Here is a 13879-nt window from a genome sequence, read left to right as displayed (position 1 = left end):
GGCATTCTCAGACTTCCCCGCCTTCTGTTACTCGAGACATGCTTATCTGCTGGCAACCTAGCTTCGACCGCCTCCTTCGTTCAGATCTGCTAATAGGAAGCTCACGTCGACGATTGCGATGCTGTCAAGAACGCTGGGCACAGCTCGTACAGCATACCGGCATGCTGCGATGCCACGCCAGCAGGCCAACGTGGCTGCTCGATGGTACACCGCTGGCAAGCTCCGCATCGACGCGGACCGAATGATGAAGACCCTGCACGAGACTTGCGAGTGGGGATTCGCACATCGCTACGGCTCTTCACCTTTCGAGACCGGTATGGCTCGACTCACACTGGACGAGAACGATGCGACAGCACGACGATGGCTGGCAGACGAAGCAAAGAAGATCGGCTGCTCGGTGACTGTCGATGAGATGGGAAACATGTTCATGGTCAAACAGGGAAAGAAAGGTGGCGCGCCGACAGCGATGGGAAGTCATCTCGATACCCAGCCTACAGGTGGGAGATATGATGGGATTCTGGGTGTCATGGCTGGGTTGGAAGCATTGCGCACGATCAAGGATCACAATGTAGAGACCGAGTATCCTGTCGCGCTGATCAATTGGACGAACGAGGAAGGTGCCAGATTCCCGCAGTCGATCGTAGGGTCAGGAGTGTGGTGTGGAGATGTGCCGCTGCAGAAAGCATGGAACCTTCAAGACGTGAAGGACGGTAGCTTGACCATGAAGTCGGAGCTGTCCAAGATCGGGTTTCTTGGCGATACAAAGTGCAGCCACAAGGCAACGCCGCTAGCAGCACATTTCGAATTGCATATCGAGCAAGGACCCATCTTGGAAGCGAGCGGCAAAAAGGTAGGCATCGTTCAGGGTGGTCAGGCATACAAGTGGTTTGACATCAACGTTCGAGGTCGAGAGTGCCACACTGGATCAACGCCCTTCGACACGCGTTCGGACGCCATGCTGTGTGCGTCCAGGATCATCGTCGAGAGCAATCGCATCGCAAAGGAACAAAGCGGACTTGCTAGCACCGGCATCCTCCGCTTATCACCTGGAAGCGTCAACACGTGCCCGGGTCATGTGTTCTTCACCCTCGACGTCCGCCATCCTTCCACCGACAAGCTCGCTGCGCTCTGCAAAGACATCGAGGCAGCCGCGCATCGGATCGCGTCCAGCGAAAGCGAAAAGGGATGCGATGTTGATTGGGTTGAAACCTTCAACAGCCCCGCAATCACATTTCACCCGGACTGCATTTCGAGCGTCCGCAAGGCCGTCGAGGCTAACTACGGTGCCGATCACGGTGTCGACATTTACAGTGGTGCGGGTCACGATACGTGCTCGACCAGCAAGGTCTGTCCTTCCAGCATGATCTTCATCACCAGCAAGGACGGCATCTCGCACAATCCGAGAGAGTATTCCTCGCCAGAGGACTGCGCGATTGGAGCGCAGGTGCTGATGGACGCCGCGCTGTTGTATGATGCTCAGCGAAGCAAGTGATTCAACCGCCTTTGGCCCTACTTTTGCGGGCTCATCGCTTCACTTTTGCGGCTTTATCACGTCTGGCATTGGGTCGTGGGTCAAGGACAACATGTGGGGGATTTCCTCCTGCAACCTGATCGCAAGCTGCTTGTTGGAAGATCTGAACGGAATTCTTCAGCCCGCTCCTCCATTGTGCAGTGACTGCGCACGTACGGTGCCAACGAGAACATGTTTGAATCCACGTCCCACATCACGATGCAATGCACGCGGCAAATTGAGTTAGGTGTTCGTCGCGGTGCAGCTTATGAAGCCTGCAGAGCGCAACCGTTTGCGAGCTAAGGTAATGTGGACAGAGATGACTTTCGTAATGCAGTCTGCAGCAATGCGGACAAATGCCAGGTTCGATGATCGACTTGATGGATCTAGCGGAGAGTGCGTCACGAGATCGAGGCGAAGTACAGGAGGTACACTGCCTAAGACCAAGGCCTTGTCCAGATATCGCTGGCGGGCCACGCGGCTAAAGCGGAAAGGGAGGAGGAGGAGCAGCCGGGACAAAACAGTTGGACTACCCACCACAGTGTGGTGCAGAAGAGTTTCTCCGAGCACTGCGCGGGTCGAGGTTGTTCTGAACAAGATTTTGGCGCAAGGGGTGCGACAGCTCGCTAAATCAAGGCAGCAGACCTCGCATACTGTGTACGTTATCGCCTGCTCTGCTGTGGCCTAAATCTTACCGGTGCAGGTCCTCTCTCCCTGAGAACACAGTACTGCCGAAGTCGTGCGCACCCACTTTGCGGGACAGGTCAGCAAGGAGAGTGTGGATAAAATGCCTCCGTCGGCTTGGCAGCAGTTCATTTGCGTGTCGTGATTTGCAACGGTTAGCCATCTGGTTGTCAGCTTGTGCGCTTCGAGACACGACACATGTTTTCGGACACGCAACACTGAAATTAGCGTGGCAGCTGAATCCAACCTGCGCTCTTCGGCTTCGGCTGCAAGACGTCTTCTAGTTCGCTGCGTCGGAGAGCGAAAACCCAAAGGGTCCGCGCGCAGCTGCTTTCTTTCTAGCCTCGTCTCGGCAGTCTTCCCCACACTGAGGCCAAGAGTTGGTCTGTGTGTCCAAGCAGCCTTCGTTAGTGTCTTAAGGTGTGGCAACCGTATAAGTTGGGGCTTCTGCGAGACAGAACCCTTCGACTGCACCCTATATCTTCTCGCCGCTCCCTTCTCGACCTTGGTCAACTCGAATACTGGCTGTCCCTCCCTTTCGCCTTCCCTTCGCGCCTTCATCCTGCTCAATTCACGGGCCTCGCGGTTGTCTCTCACCGGAAGCCCCTCCCCGTCAGGAAGCGAGTTTGCTTAATCTACCCTTCTCCTAGGGCTCTATAGACATCTCCAATCCCTTTCAACATGGCGGCTCCATTCACCGACACTGGCGTCAAGGCCAACGAGTTCACCGAGTTCGACTACATCGTCGTCGGAGGCGGTACTGCTGGTCTTGCTGTCGCTGCTCGACTCTCGGAAGATGCTTCGGTCACCGTCGGCGTCATCGAAGCCGGTCTGTGGCGACCCGAGGATCCCAAAATCAACTATCCTGCCTTCATCGGCCAGTCGCTCATGAACCCTGAGTACGACTGGTGCCTTGAGACCGAGCCTCAGCAGCACTCCAACGGTCGCAAGTACATCTGGCCGCGAGGCAAGGTCCTAGGCGGCAGCAGCGCACTCAACTTCCTTGTCTGGCAGCGCGGCTACAAGGGCGAGTACGACGACATCGGAAAGCTCGGCAACGAGGGCTGGAACTGGGATGACTATGCCACCTTCTCTCGCAAGTCGGCCACCCTCGACAAGCCCTCGTCCGAACTTCAGAAGGCCAATCTAGCCACATGTGATGAGGAGCTCCACGGAAAGGACGGTCCGCTTCAGACGTCGTACAGCAAGTGGTACACCGGCGCTCAGCGGCCCTGGTTCGATGCGCTCAAGAGCCTGGGCATCCTCAACGTCTCGGACGGTCTAGGAGGCAGCAACAGCGGATTCTGGGTCTCGCCTGTCACCATCGACTCCAACAAGAGCGTGCGATCCTACTCGGCCAACGCCTACTATGCCCCCAACGCCTCGCGCAGCAACCTCAAGGTCATCACGGGTGCGCACGCTTCCAAGATCGTATTCGCAGATCAGAAGTCCTCGAATGGAGACCTGGTCGCCTCTGGTGTCGAATTCATCGTCGACGGCAAGACATACACTGTCAAAGCCCGCAAGGAGGTCGTCGTCAGCGGCGGTACCGTCAACAGCCCTCACCTGCTCGAGCATTCGGGCATCGGCAAGGCAGAGGTGCTCAAGGCTGCAGGCGTCGAGCAGCGTATTGAGCTCGATGTGGGCGAGAACGTGCAGGATCACGTCTACTGCACCAGCTCGTTCAAGCTCAACCCCGGCTACATCACCTGGGACAAGATGCGCCAGGATGACTTCGCCAAAGCAGCCATGGAGCAGTACCACGGCGAGGGCGAGGACCGCGGTATCATCGCCTCTGCGTTTTCCGGCTTCGCCTACATTCCGCTCTCGCAGTACCTTTCGGCTGACGAGATCGCCAAGATCAAGAGTGATGTCGAAAAAGTCGACTGGTCCAAGTACTCGAAAGGCGTTCAAGAGACGGTCAAGATGCAGCTCGCTCGACTCGACGACGAAAAGTGCCCATTCACAGAGTTGATCTTTGCCCCTGGCTTCTTTGCGACCGCGTCTCCTCCTGCGGATGGACAGGAGTACTACAGCATCCTCTCGTGCCTCCAGCAGCCCTTCTCGCGCGGCAACATTCACATCGCCAGCAGCGATGCCACGCAGCCATCCAAGATCAACCCCAACTACTTTAGCGTAGACGCCGATCTCGAGATCTTGTCCAAGGCGGTCAAGTACTGCGAAACTGTCACTGCCACTTCACCTCTGAAGGAGATCACGGTTGCAAGGCAGGATCCTGACCCAGAGAAATACAGCTCGGACGCCGACTTTAGAGAGTTCACCAAGGATCAGTCGGTGACAGAGTACCACCCGATCGGAAGCTGCTCCATGATGCCTCGCGAGAAAGGAGGTGTGGTCGACGCCAGGTTAAAGGTGTACGGCACGAGCAATGTGAGGGTGGCGGATGCATCCATCATCCCTATCCACGTCTCTTCGCACATTGTCGCGACGGTGTATGCCATTGGAGAGAAGGCGGCTCACATGATCCGCGAAGATGCCGTGAAAGCTTAGTAGAGCTGCGTTGTTCAACTCCGCGGTGCTTCATCTGTTCCTTTTTACGTCCCTCATGTCGAGTCCGTCCTGTGTAAACGCCTGATAAGCACGGATGATGGTTGTGCCGAAGTTTGCTCGAGATTGGATGGTGCTGATAGCGTGACATAGCAAAAAGTCTGCTTTTTGAATCGCTTTTTTTGGCAACAATTCTTGTTGGTTTTTCCACTCATTTGCTCAACACCTCTTTGCAATCGGATTTGTTCGGTCGCTTTGACTTTCGAGCCTCTCATCCACAGCAACAGCCGATCTGCATGACCCGCGGACCAAGACGCTTTCTGTTTCCATTCCCATGGATTTCTTTGAGCAAGATTAAACGCCGATGCGCCATCTCAGTATGCTCAAATTGTTTCCGAGCTTGAGATCGGATGGTGATGTATGGAACGCTGCTTCGGCGAATGGTGGTAAGCACTCCGCGGCGTTGGGTATCGTCATTTGTGCAGGATCGGCAAAGCATTGCATGGCTGGCTGCGCAAAACAGGTTGAAATGCAGCAGCGGTAGGTACAAAGTGGAGGTGGAAACGTGTTTTTCTCTCACACTGCTCAGGTGCCGGACGCAACGTGGAATGCCGTGTGTAAAAACGCAGCTGCACGCACGCTCAGTTGCGTTTTGAGGTCCGTGCATGTACAGAGTAGAATTTTGGCTTCTTCGATCGATGGCGGACGGTGTCGATGCGAAGCTATATATACACCACTTGTACTACCAGATGGTTGGCAGTCGAACATCGTTCTTCCATTGTGAACTCATCAATAGTAAGTGTTGCAACCCGCACAGTTACCAGGATGCAGCGGAGAATCCTTTCGCTACCGTTCTCCACACGCTCCTCAACAGCGCCGCGTGCTGGCCACTCTCTGGTGCAGCGAAACTCCTCGGCTGATACTCGAGGCGATATGCACTTCATTCAAGGTTCCGAATTACTGAACACAAGACCTTCTGCTCCCGGCTCCTCTCCCTCTCGCGCCACTTGTACATCTACGGCCACTTCTTTCGAATTTGCTGCTGCCGAACTCTCGATTGCTCGTAGCCGCAACACACACAGAAGTCTCGACCATGACTGTTCACAACACCAACCAGGCTTGCTGCAGCATCCCTCCCGTCAAGTCCGACTAGTAAGTGACATTCTTGGTTCTATCGATTGCTTCAATTGCACGAGCGAAGGATCGCTGACGCTGCGAATCTTCTCTTGCTTCCGTGCACAGCTCTCCCAAGGGCACCACTGAAAAGACTGGCGGTCTCGACACCTACTCTATTGGACCAAAGGATGCTAAACACGCCATCATCGTAGTCTATGACATCTTCGGCTTCCACAATGCTACTAAGCAAGGTGCCGATCTCCTCGCCGAATCCACCAAGGCTCGCGTCGTCATGCCCGACTTTTTCCGCGGCAAACCTTTCCCGCAGTCCTTCTACCCACCCGACACCGATGAGAAGAAGCAGGCTCTCCAGAGCTTCTTCGGCGCAGCCGGCGACTTTGGCGCACGCAAGCCCGATCTGGAAGCCGTCGCTGACGAGCTCAAGAAGGACGGTGCTGCCAAGCTCGGTCTGGTCGGTTTCTGCTGGGGTGGAAAGATGAGCGTGATCGCCGGTGGTGAGGGTACCAAGTTCACCGCGGTTGCTCAGGTTCACCCCGCCATGGTCGACGCTGCTGATGCCGAGAAGTTGACCGTCCCCGTCGCCAACTTCCCCTCGAAGGACGAGCCTCAGAAGGACGTGGATGCGTTCGAGGCTGCCGTTCAGAAGAAGCCTTTCGCCAAGGACAGCGTCTACAAGCACTACCCCGACAGCCACCACGGTTGGGCCGCTGCTAGGGCTGATCTCAGCGACGAGGGCAACCTCAAGAACTTCCAGGACGTTTACCAGCGCCTGGCTGACTTCTTCAACAAGCAGCTTGCTTAATCGTTTGTCAAAAAGATCATTTCATGTAACTCTGAATGGATTTGTAACTCAATCCTATGTCCTGCGCTCCGGTCTGTGAGAGTGTTTGAGAGGCTTTTGCGGTGCTTCATAGCCATCATGAATAACCGACAGTAACATCGATTCGGATGATAGTGTCAACGGTCATTGCAGCAGGCTGTGCAGATACGTCATCTGCACGCGGCGTGCTCTAATCTGCATCGCCCGAGCGATGTCGAGCGCGGTGAAATGAAGGAGGGGTCTGTTCTCACACATATCCTGTATGCACAGCGGTGCCGCAGTGCATCGCAACGTCCGTTGGTCGTGAAATGAATGCGGTCGCTCAACTGATTCCTACAGTACTGTATGCCGGCACGAAGGTGGGTCTACCACATGTTGTGTGTTGCAAGGGAAAACCCGCCTTGTTGTGATGAAACGCCGATTGTGATGAGATGTCAGCAGGCCCACCCTTGCTGCCCAGCACCGTCGCAGCTCATCTCACCGAGGTGGGAACGAAAGGCTCCGCTATGTCATGCTAGCTCTTCACCGTTCCGACATCTTGGTCCACCTGTCCTCCCTTCCGACTTTCACCGGGTCGAATCTGGACTCGTCCCTACACTGCTTTCCATCCACTCCAATTTCGGGTGGAGCTGTAACTCTGCGTGACAATGCCGTTGCAAGACGCAAGTAAGCCGTCTCGAAAAGCGATCCTCGCGGCCGAGCGTAAAGCACATGGAGCCTACGATCCTGTTCGTCTATCCAAGCTCTTGCCTCCCAGACTCAAGCTGGAGAAACAACCTTCAAGGCGACTCAAGCTGATCTCAAGTTTCACTGACTACGCGCATCTTCTCAAACGAGAAGACACCCAGCCCGGCGCAGCAACAGATCCAATGGGAGGTTCAGACTCCACCACTGCTGCTCCCTCCGACTCGCAAACGAACGCAACGCCGCTTCCCCCAGCTCCCGCAAATTCTGGTGCTGTACCTGCATCCCCACCTCCTCCTCCTGAGGAAGATCCAGCGCCGGTAGCAGTTGCGCAAACCGACAATGGCGATGTACATTCCGATTTATCCGGCCTAGTGGCGGCGGACACTCCGATGCGTAACGACACCTCCCCCAGTCAGAACTACACACTAACATCTGCAGACACCTCATCTGGTAGCAGCAGCGATCAATCCGACGACGGGCTCTCGCAGAGCACTATCGGATTGGTAGCGGGGGGCCTAGTGACGCTGGTGTTGTTCGTGATCGCGCTCGGTGTGTGGTTCAGATGTTACCGTTTCAGACGAGGTGGCAAAGCATGGAGAAAGCGTAGCAGATCTCACCGACTCGGCTCGATGGATGGGTTGAGGAACGTCTCCACCGATGGAAAGGGGAGGCAGAAGGGTGAAGGGGAAGAAGACAAGACTGGATCGAGCGATTTCCTGGTGAGCCATCTCGTTGCGCCTGGTACAGCTGGGCCCTTCGATAGGGCTGTTGCCAACATGGTGTCGAATCGTGAGCGGCAATCATCGCTGTCGATCGCCGATGTCGATCGCGGGATCAAGACGGTGCCGAGCTTCCTCGAACTCCCATTGTCAGGTCCAGGTTTGGCGCATCAACGATCGCTCGACTCAATCGCCGAAGTAGCCGAACCTCCATCCAGCGTCTGCGCCAACTTCAACGCTGCGAAACGAGACAGCTCGCTTTCGTTCCTCGACACCACTCCGCAAAAAGTTAGCTGGTCAGACCGCTTGACTCGACCTACCACGTCTCCTGGTGAGACCGCTCGCCCTTTCGGCACTTCACCCGCGTCCACGCTTTCCTCGACACCATCGAGCAAGAAAGGTCGACCTCAGAGCGCAAGATCCGGAGGAGAGATCGAAATGACCAGACGCGGGAGTCAGCTGGTCATCCGTCCCAAGAGTAGTGCTTCGACATTGAGAAGACCTTTGTCGAGCGCAGGAGGCGGTCTGCGAGGCGCATGGAGGAGGACACGGGAAGGCGATGCGATCTGCATCGACACGGATGGCATCGGGGATCAGAGCGAAAACGACGGTGTGTATGAGCTCTCATCCCCCAAACTCAACACGAGCGAATCACGACCGCTCAGATCTCACTTTAGCAGCAGCAGTAGCATTTTGCAAGCTCCGCGTGACAGAGCGTCGTGCGGCACCATAACAACGAATCTCTCTCCAGCGGGCAGCTTCAGCTTCGAGATCAGGGACGCGATTCCATTGAGCGCTCCGTTGATGCTCGAGGGATCTCTTCCAGCTGCTTCGCCGGCAGCAGAGGGCCAGGGGGAGGCGAGTGGGATCCCACCGCAGTCGGACAAGATCGATAGCACAGAGAGCTTCGTCCGCGATATGGACTGGGATCTACGGGATGGCTACTTCACCGACGATTCGGGTTCTGCGGGGCGAAAAGCGTCGCAGACGCCAGAAACGAAGGCACAGTGAGTGACATGTGCCTGATTCTGCACTACCCCAGATGCTTTCGTGTGGCAAACAGAATTTGGTGCCCGCCTGTACGTCCCTTCGCACGGCCTGTGTACCGCTAGACAGAGAGTTGGGCAACCACTCGGAAGAACAACAGGGTCTCCGGAGCGACGGCAAGACAACATAGCAACCTGTACGCGAGACTTCTTGGGTGTAGGTGTGATGTCGGCGGAGTGAGTAACCTGTCACGGCGGCGACCTGGGTGGTGACCACGGCTGATGACGGCCGAGAGAAGCAGTCGCACGCGCCTTTGCAGATTCTCTGCGGATGAGACGTTTCACAAGGCAGTTTTGCGACACAAGCGTTGGGCACTACAAATGGGGCTGAGGCGGTAACTCTGCATTGCAAGTGTTTTGAACACAGGACGGATTTTGAATTTTCGTTATGAAATGGAACTCTGTGACGCCACTGAGCTTCGTCCCCCGCAATTGCCTGCTTTCCAGGTGAAGGTGTGGTAACCAGATACAGTCAACTGCACACAGCGGACAAGCATCATCTCCATTTCCTTGCCGCGCGATCCAGTCTGGCTGAGAGCCAACGATTTCTCCGCATTCACGCACTTCGGTTCCCCCCTTTGGCAAAGGTAATTCAGAGCAACCACTTTGAGTGGTAAGCATTGCTGCAATGCCTCGCGATAATTTCCATGCAGAGACAAGTGACGCCCACTGCTGCTGGCGGATAGCATGCTTGGCCAGGCTTGCGCGTGTGTCTCTCTCACATGCACTTTCGATGGCGAAACCGAGAAGCGTAGCCGCACTCCGCCTCGCATGGACTCTGCATCCCAAGCGGCACTCTCCTTTCGATATAATCGACGTGTCCGAGTTTCATCAACTGCCTTCCTCGCACCCACCATCCTCACTTCCTCACATTCGCCACCCCTCCAACCCATTTGCAATCATCCAACATGGGCTCCATCAACTACGACGATTCAGACGTGCTCGACGTTCTCATCATCGGTGCTGGTATCTCGGGCATCAACGCCGCTTACCGTCTCCACGATGAGCTTCCCGACAAGAAGTACTTGATCCTCGAGAACCGAGAGCAGCTCGGCGGAACCTGGGACCTCTTCAAGTACCCCGGCATCCGATCCGACTCGGACCTCCACACCTTTGGCTACGCCTTCAAGGAGTGGACCGGCGCCGACATTGCAGAGGGCAAGGAGATCCTCACCTACCTCAAGAAGGTGGCTGCCGACAACGGCATCGAGGAAAGGATCAGATACAAGACCCGAGTCAACAGTGCAGACTGGTCCACCGAGGAGCGATGCTGGTTCGTGTCTACGGAACAGGACGGTCAGCAAAAGCAATACCGCTCCCGCTTCCTCTACACCTGCACAGGCTACTACGACTACGATGCCGCACTCAAGGCCGACATTCCCGGTATTCAAAACTTCAAAGGCAAGGTTGTCCACCCACAGTTCTGGGACCTCAAGGAGGATGACTATCGAGGCAAGCGCGTGGCTGTTATCGGCTCCGGTGCTACCGCTATCACTCTGATCCCTTCCATGGCCGAGGTCACCAAGGACATCACCCTCGTTCAGCGATCGCCCACCTACATTCTCTCGCTCGAAAAGTACGATCCCATCGCCAAGGTTCTCCGTGCCGTTCTGCCACAAAAGATGGCTGCATTTGTCATTCGTCAAAAGAACATCGCTCGCATCTATGCTTCGTACCACATCTTCCGAACTTTCCCTGGTGTTGCTAAGAAGATCCTCGGCAGATTGACCTCGATGCAGCTTCCCAAGGACATCCCACTCGACCCTCACTTCAAGCCAAACTACAACCCATGGGACCAGCGTCTCTGCATCTGCCCCGACGGTGACTTCTACAAGACGCTTCGCGAGGGCAAGGCTCACATCGCCACCGGCCACATTGACCAGGTGACCAACAACGAGATCATTCTCAAGAACGGCGAGCGAATTCCATGCGACATCATCGTGACTGCCACCGGCCTCAAGCTGCACGTTGGTGGCAAGATCGCCACCTCGGTCGACAAGAAGCTCATCAAGGCCAGCGAACGCTTCGTCTGGAAGGGATGCATGATCGAGGGTCTACCCAACTACGCTCTTTCAATCGGATACACCAACGCTTCCTGGACGCTCGGATCCGACTGTACAGCTCAGTACGTTGTGCGCATGATCAAGCACATGGACAAGTACCACAAGTCAATGGTCGTTCCCGAGCCGTCCAACCGCGACCAGCTCGAGGAGGGTCCCTTGCTCGACCTCACCTCGACTTACGTCAAGAAGGCAGAGAAGGATCTGCCCAAGGCTGCCACCACTGGGCCTTGGAGGATGCGCACCAATTACTGGTACGATTTGGTCCAGGCCAAGTACGGTGGTTACGACGAGCTCGTTTTCCAGTAGAGATGCTTTTTCCATACCCGCACGTTCTTTCCTTGCTTTGCTTTGCCGATACACTTTGTTTTTGCTGTAATATGACTGTGTAACTTCCTGCTACTGTCAAGCTGGATTGAGGTTTTCGTCTTGAATGAGCCTTTTGTGCTGAGCTTGCGCTTGCGCTTGCAGTTGTGAACAGTGGACGGTCGGGAAAGCCGACGCGCATTCCGCGGTCTCGTTGTGTGATCTCGCAGTGTGGCTTGTCTCACCGTTTCCAGCGATGCTTCTCACTCGCAGCATTACTCAAGACTGATCTCGCACGCCACACACTCGGTTTCTCCCAACGTGTGTTACATTGCTCACTTTCTCTGCCAAACCAACCTCCCAGCGACCCAAGTCTGCTTGACCTCACCCGTGACTTTATCCAAAACCACCAGATCCGCATCCGCACCGGCCCTCAAGAAACCCTTCTTCCTTTCCAACCCCAACATCTTTGCCGGATTAGCCGTAGCGCAATACGCCGCTGCGTGGAGTGGAATGTTGGCGTACCTTGCGAGGTTGGTGACGCAGTCGTTGAGGGGTACGACGGAGCCGGCGAGGGTGTCGGTGTGTTCGAGGGTGACTTTGTTTCCGAGTTTGACGACGTTCTGGTTGTCACGCCAGGGGTAGACGCCGTTGGGTTTGGAGGGGTCCATCCAGGGCATGGCGTCGGAGACGAGGATGCAGCCGCGCGGATGTGATGTGTAGGCCATGCGGACGGAGCAGGGGTGCGAGTGGAAGCCGTCAGCGATCAACCCGTAAAATGGTCGGGGTTTGCGTGGTGCCCCTGCGAGATCGAATGGTGGTGAAGGGTTGGAAGTGGACTTGGTGGATTTGGCGGGGAGGGATGGGGAGAGGGAGAGATCGGTCTCGCTGTCGCCGAGGAGACCGATGACGCCCGGATCGCGGTGGTTGAACGATCCCATGGCGTTGAAGAGGTGCGTGATGAAGGTCGCACCTGCTTCCTTGGCGGAAAGTGCAGTGTCGATGCCGCTGGCAGTGTGCCCGATGGATACCGTCACACCGCGTGACACGAGCGATGGGATGGTAGGTAGGATCCCTTCGACTTCGGGCGCGAGCGTCAACAGCTTGACGGCCGGATATGGCATATCTAGGCCTTGCGGACCGGACCCATAGACTTCTTCCAACGATTCTACCCCCTGTGGTGCCGTTCGGATGAGCGACGAGCAATGTGCGCCCTTCTTGTGCGGTGACAGGAACGGTCCTTCGCAGTGAAATCCCAACGAGCTTGCCTGACCGGGTCTCGCCCTCGGCGCCAGCAATGGCAAGATCTATACGTACAAGTCAGAACCGCTACAATCAGCATCTCTTTCTCTCTCTCCTGTCTGCATAGCATCGCTGGTAGAACTCACCTTTCTATACGCATCCGCCTTCTGCGTAATGATCGTCGGGACAAAGCTCGTCACGCCCGTCTCCAAGATCCTCCTGCTAAACTCATCCAACCTCTTCAGATATTCCGACTCATCTCCTTCGAATTCGCTGAAATCGACGCCGTAACCTCCGTTGATCTGAACGTCGATGAATCCGGGCACCAGGTAGTCACCGTCGAGATCGATGGTGTGGGTGAAGGCCGAGTGCGAATCGAAGAACGCGGATTGTCCGTCGACAATCAGACCAGTCGAGGGTGAGATGTGGAGCGAGTAGGTGGTGGGGTCGGATGGGAGGGTGCCATCTGGGAGCAGCGCTTGACAGTTGGTGAAACGGTATAGCGTTGTGGGTGTAAAAGAGATAGGTGTTGTTGAGGTCGGCATGATGTTCGAAGACCCGAGATGACGGTTGTTGATGGTGGTGGTGGTGGTAGTGATCCGTCACGATACTGTAGAGCTGTGCCTCGAGTTGCGACAAGATGTCTTATGTGAATCAGCTTCTCATCGATGTATGGGTTCAGCAGGAAGAAGTGTCCGGAAGATCTGCCGTTTCGCACAATCCATTCCGCTCTGTCCAGCCCAACCTAGAGCGTCGTGGAGGAACAGATGCTTTCGCAGTCATTACCGACCCTCGAGGCTTCGGGTATCAAAACTCAAAACGTGCTCATTTCGCCACCACCGCCGTGAAACACCGGGATCCAAGAATTTAAGATAGCGGCAGCAGGTCAAGAGCGCATTGAAAGCGGTCGGTGATTTTCGCCGAAGAGGCGTCGGTCGGCCTCGGACCGACGACCGCGAGCCGTGAAATACGTTGCGGGCCGTCGTCCTTTTGGATTTCGGCTCTGCATGGCAGATTTGGACAGCCCTGTGCGTGGCAGGCAGCTTCGCGCTCACCGTTCGCGGCACGGCAGCTTAGTGCAGCTAATTTGCGTTCTAACCTCGTGTAGGGAGGCCGTAACGAGCGGATCTGGCACACATACGCACCAAATGGATGCTATG

General features: G+C 55.8%; 9 protein-coding genes across 9 annotated transcripts; 6 read left to right on the top strand and 3 right to left on the bottom strand.

The window, feature by feature from the left end:
• Positions 1-118: 118 nt before the first annotated feature.
• On the top strand, positions 119-1492 carry PHSY_003833 (beta-alanine synthase; the record flags this gene model as incomplete). The annotated part of the gene is made up of 1 exon (XM_012334450.1): positions 119-1492. The coding sequence occupies one exon, from the start codon at positions 119-121 to the stop codon at positions 1490-1492; it is 1374 nt and encodes a 457-aa protein (XP_012189840.1).
• A 261-nt stretch (positions 1493-1753) lies between these two features.
• Positions 1754-2357, bottom strand: PHSY_003832 (hypothetical protein; the record flags this gene model as incomplete). Its single annotated transcript, XM_012334449.1, has 2 exons — positions 1754-1991; positions 2206-2357. The coding sequence occupies 2 exons, from the start codon at positions 2355-2357 to the stop codon at positions 1754-1756; spliced, it is 390 nt and encodes a 129-aa protein (XP_012189839.1).
• Positions 2358-2875: 518 nt separating this feature from the next.
• Positions 2876-4705, top strand: PHSY_003831 (choline dehydrogenase; the record flags this gene model as incomplete). Its single annotated transcript, XM_012334448.1, has 1 exon — positions 2876-4705. One exon carries the CDS (start codon positions 2876-2878, stop codon positions 4703-4705), a length of 1830 nt encoding a protein of 609 aa, XP_012189838.1.
• A 1090-nt stretch (positions 4706-5795) lies between these two features.
• PHSY_003830 (dienelactone hydrolase) lies at positions 5796-6641 on the top strand (the record flags this gene model as incomplete). Its single annotated transcript, XM_012334447.1, has 2 exons — positions 5796-5854; positions 5945-6641. The coding sequence occupies 2 exons, from the start codon at positions 5796-5798 to the stop codon at positions 6639-6641; spliced, it is 756 nt and encodes a 251-aa protein (XP_012189837.1).
• A 665-nt stretch (positions 6642-7306) lies between these two features.
• On the top strand, positions 7307-9076 carry PHSY_003829 (hypothetical protein; the record flags this gene model as incomplete). The annotated part of the gene is made up of 1 exon (XM_012334446.1): positions 7307-9076. The coding sequence occupies one exon, from the start codon at positions 7307-7309 to the stop codon at positions 9074-9076; it is 1770 nt and encodes a 589-aa protein (XP_012189836.1).
• Positions 9077-10019: 943 nt separating this feature from the next.
• Positions 10020-11480, top strand: PHSY_003828 (dimethylaniline monooxygenase; the record flags this gene model as incomplete). The annotated part of the gene is made up of 1 exon (XM_012334445.1): positions 10020-11480. One exon carries the CDS (start codon positions 10020-10022, stop codon positions 11478-11480), a length of 1461 nt encoding a protein of 486 aa, XP_012189835.1.
• Positions 11481-11812: 332 nt separating this feature from the next.
• Positions 11813-12601, bottom strand: PHSY_003827 (hypothetical protein; the record flags this gene model as incomplete). The annotated part of the gene is made up of 1 exon (XM_012334444.1): positions 11813-12601. One exon carries the CDS (start codon positions 12599-12601, stop codon positions 11813-11815), a length of 789 nt encoding a protein of 262 aa, XP_012189834.1.
• Positions 12602-12784: 183 nt separating this feature from the next.
• Positions 12785-13264, bottom strand: PHSY_003826 (N-acetylglucosamine-6-phosphate deacetylase; the record flags this gene model as incomplete). Its single annotated transcript, XM_012334443.1, has 1 exon — positions 12785-13264. The coding sequence occupies one exon, from the start codon at positions 13262-13264 to the stop codon at positions 12785-12787; it is 480 nt and encodes a 159-aa protein (XP_012189833.1).
• A 95-nt stretch (positions 13265-13359) lies between these two features.
• Positions 13360-13590, top strand: PHSY_003825 (hypothetical protein; the record flags this gene model as incomplete). The annotated part of the gene is made up of 1 exon (XM_012334442.1): positions 13360-13590. One exon carries the CDS (start codon positions 13360-13362, stop codon positions 13588-13590), a length of 231 nt encoding a protein of 76 aa, XP_012189832.1.
• Between the last annotated feature and the right edge of the window lie 289 nt (positions 13591-13879).

This window comes from Pseudozyma hubeiensis (assembly GCF_000403515.1).
Source record: "Pseudozyma hubeiensis SY62 DNA, scaffold: PHS38, whole genome shotgun sequence".
Lineage (NCBI taxonomy): Eukaryota > Fungi > Basidiomycota > Ustilaginomycetes > Ustilaginales > Ustilaginaceae > Pseudozyma > Pseudozyma hubeiensis.
Note: the sequence above shows the minus strand (reverse complement) of the source record. Positions and strands in the feature narration are given on the sequence as shown.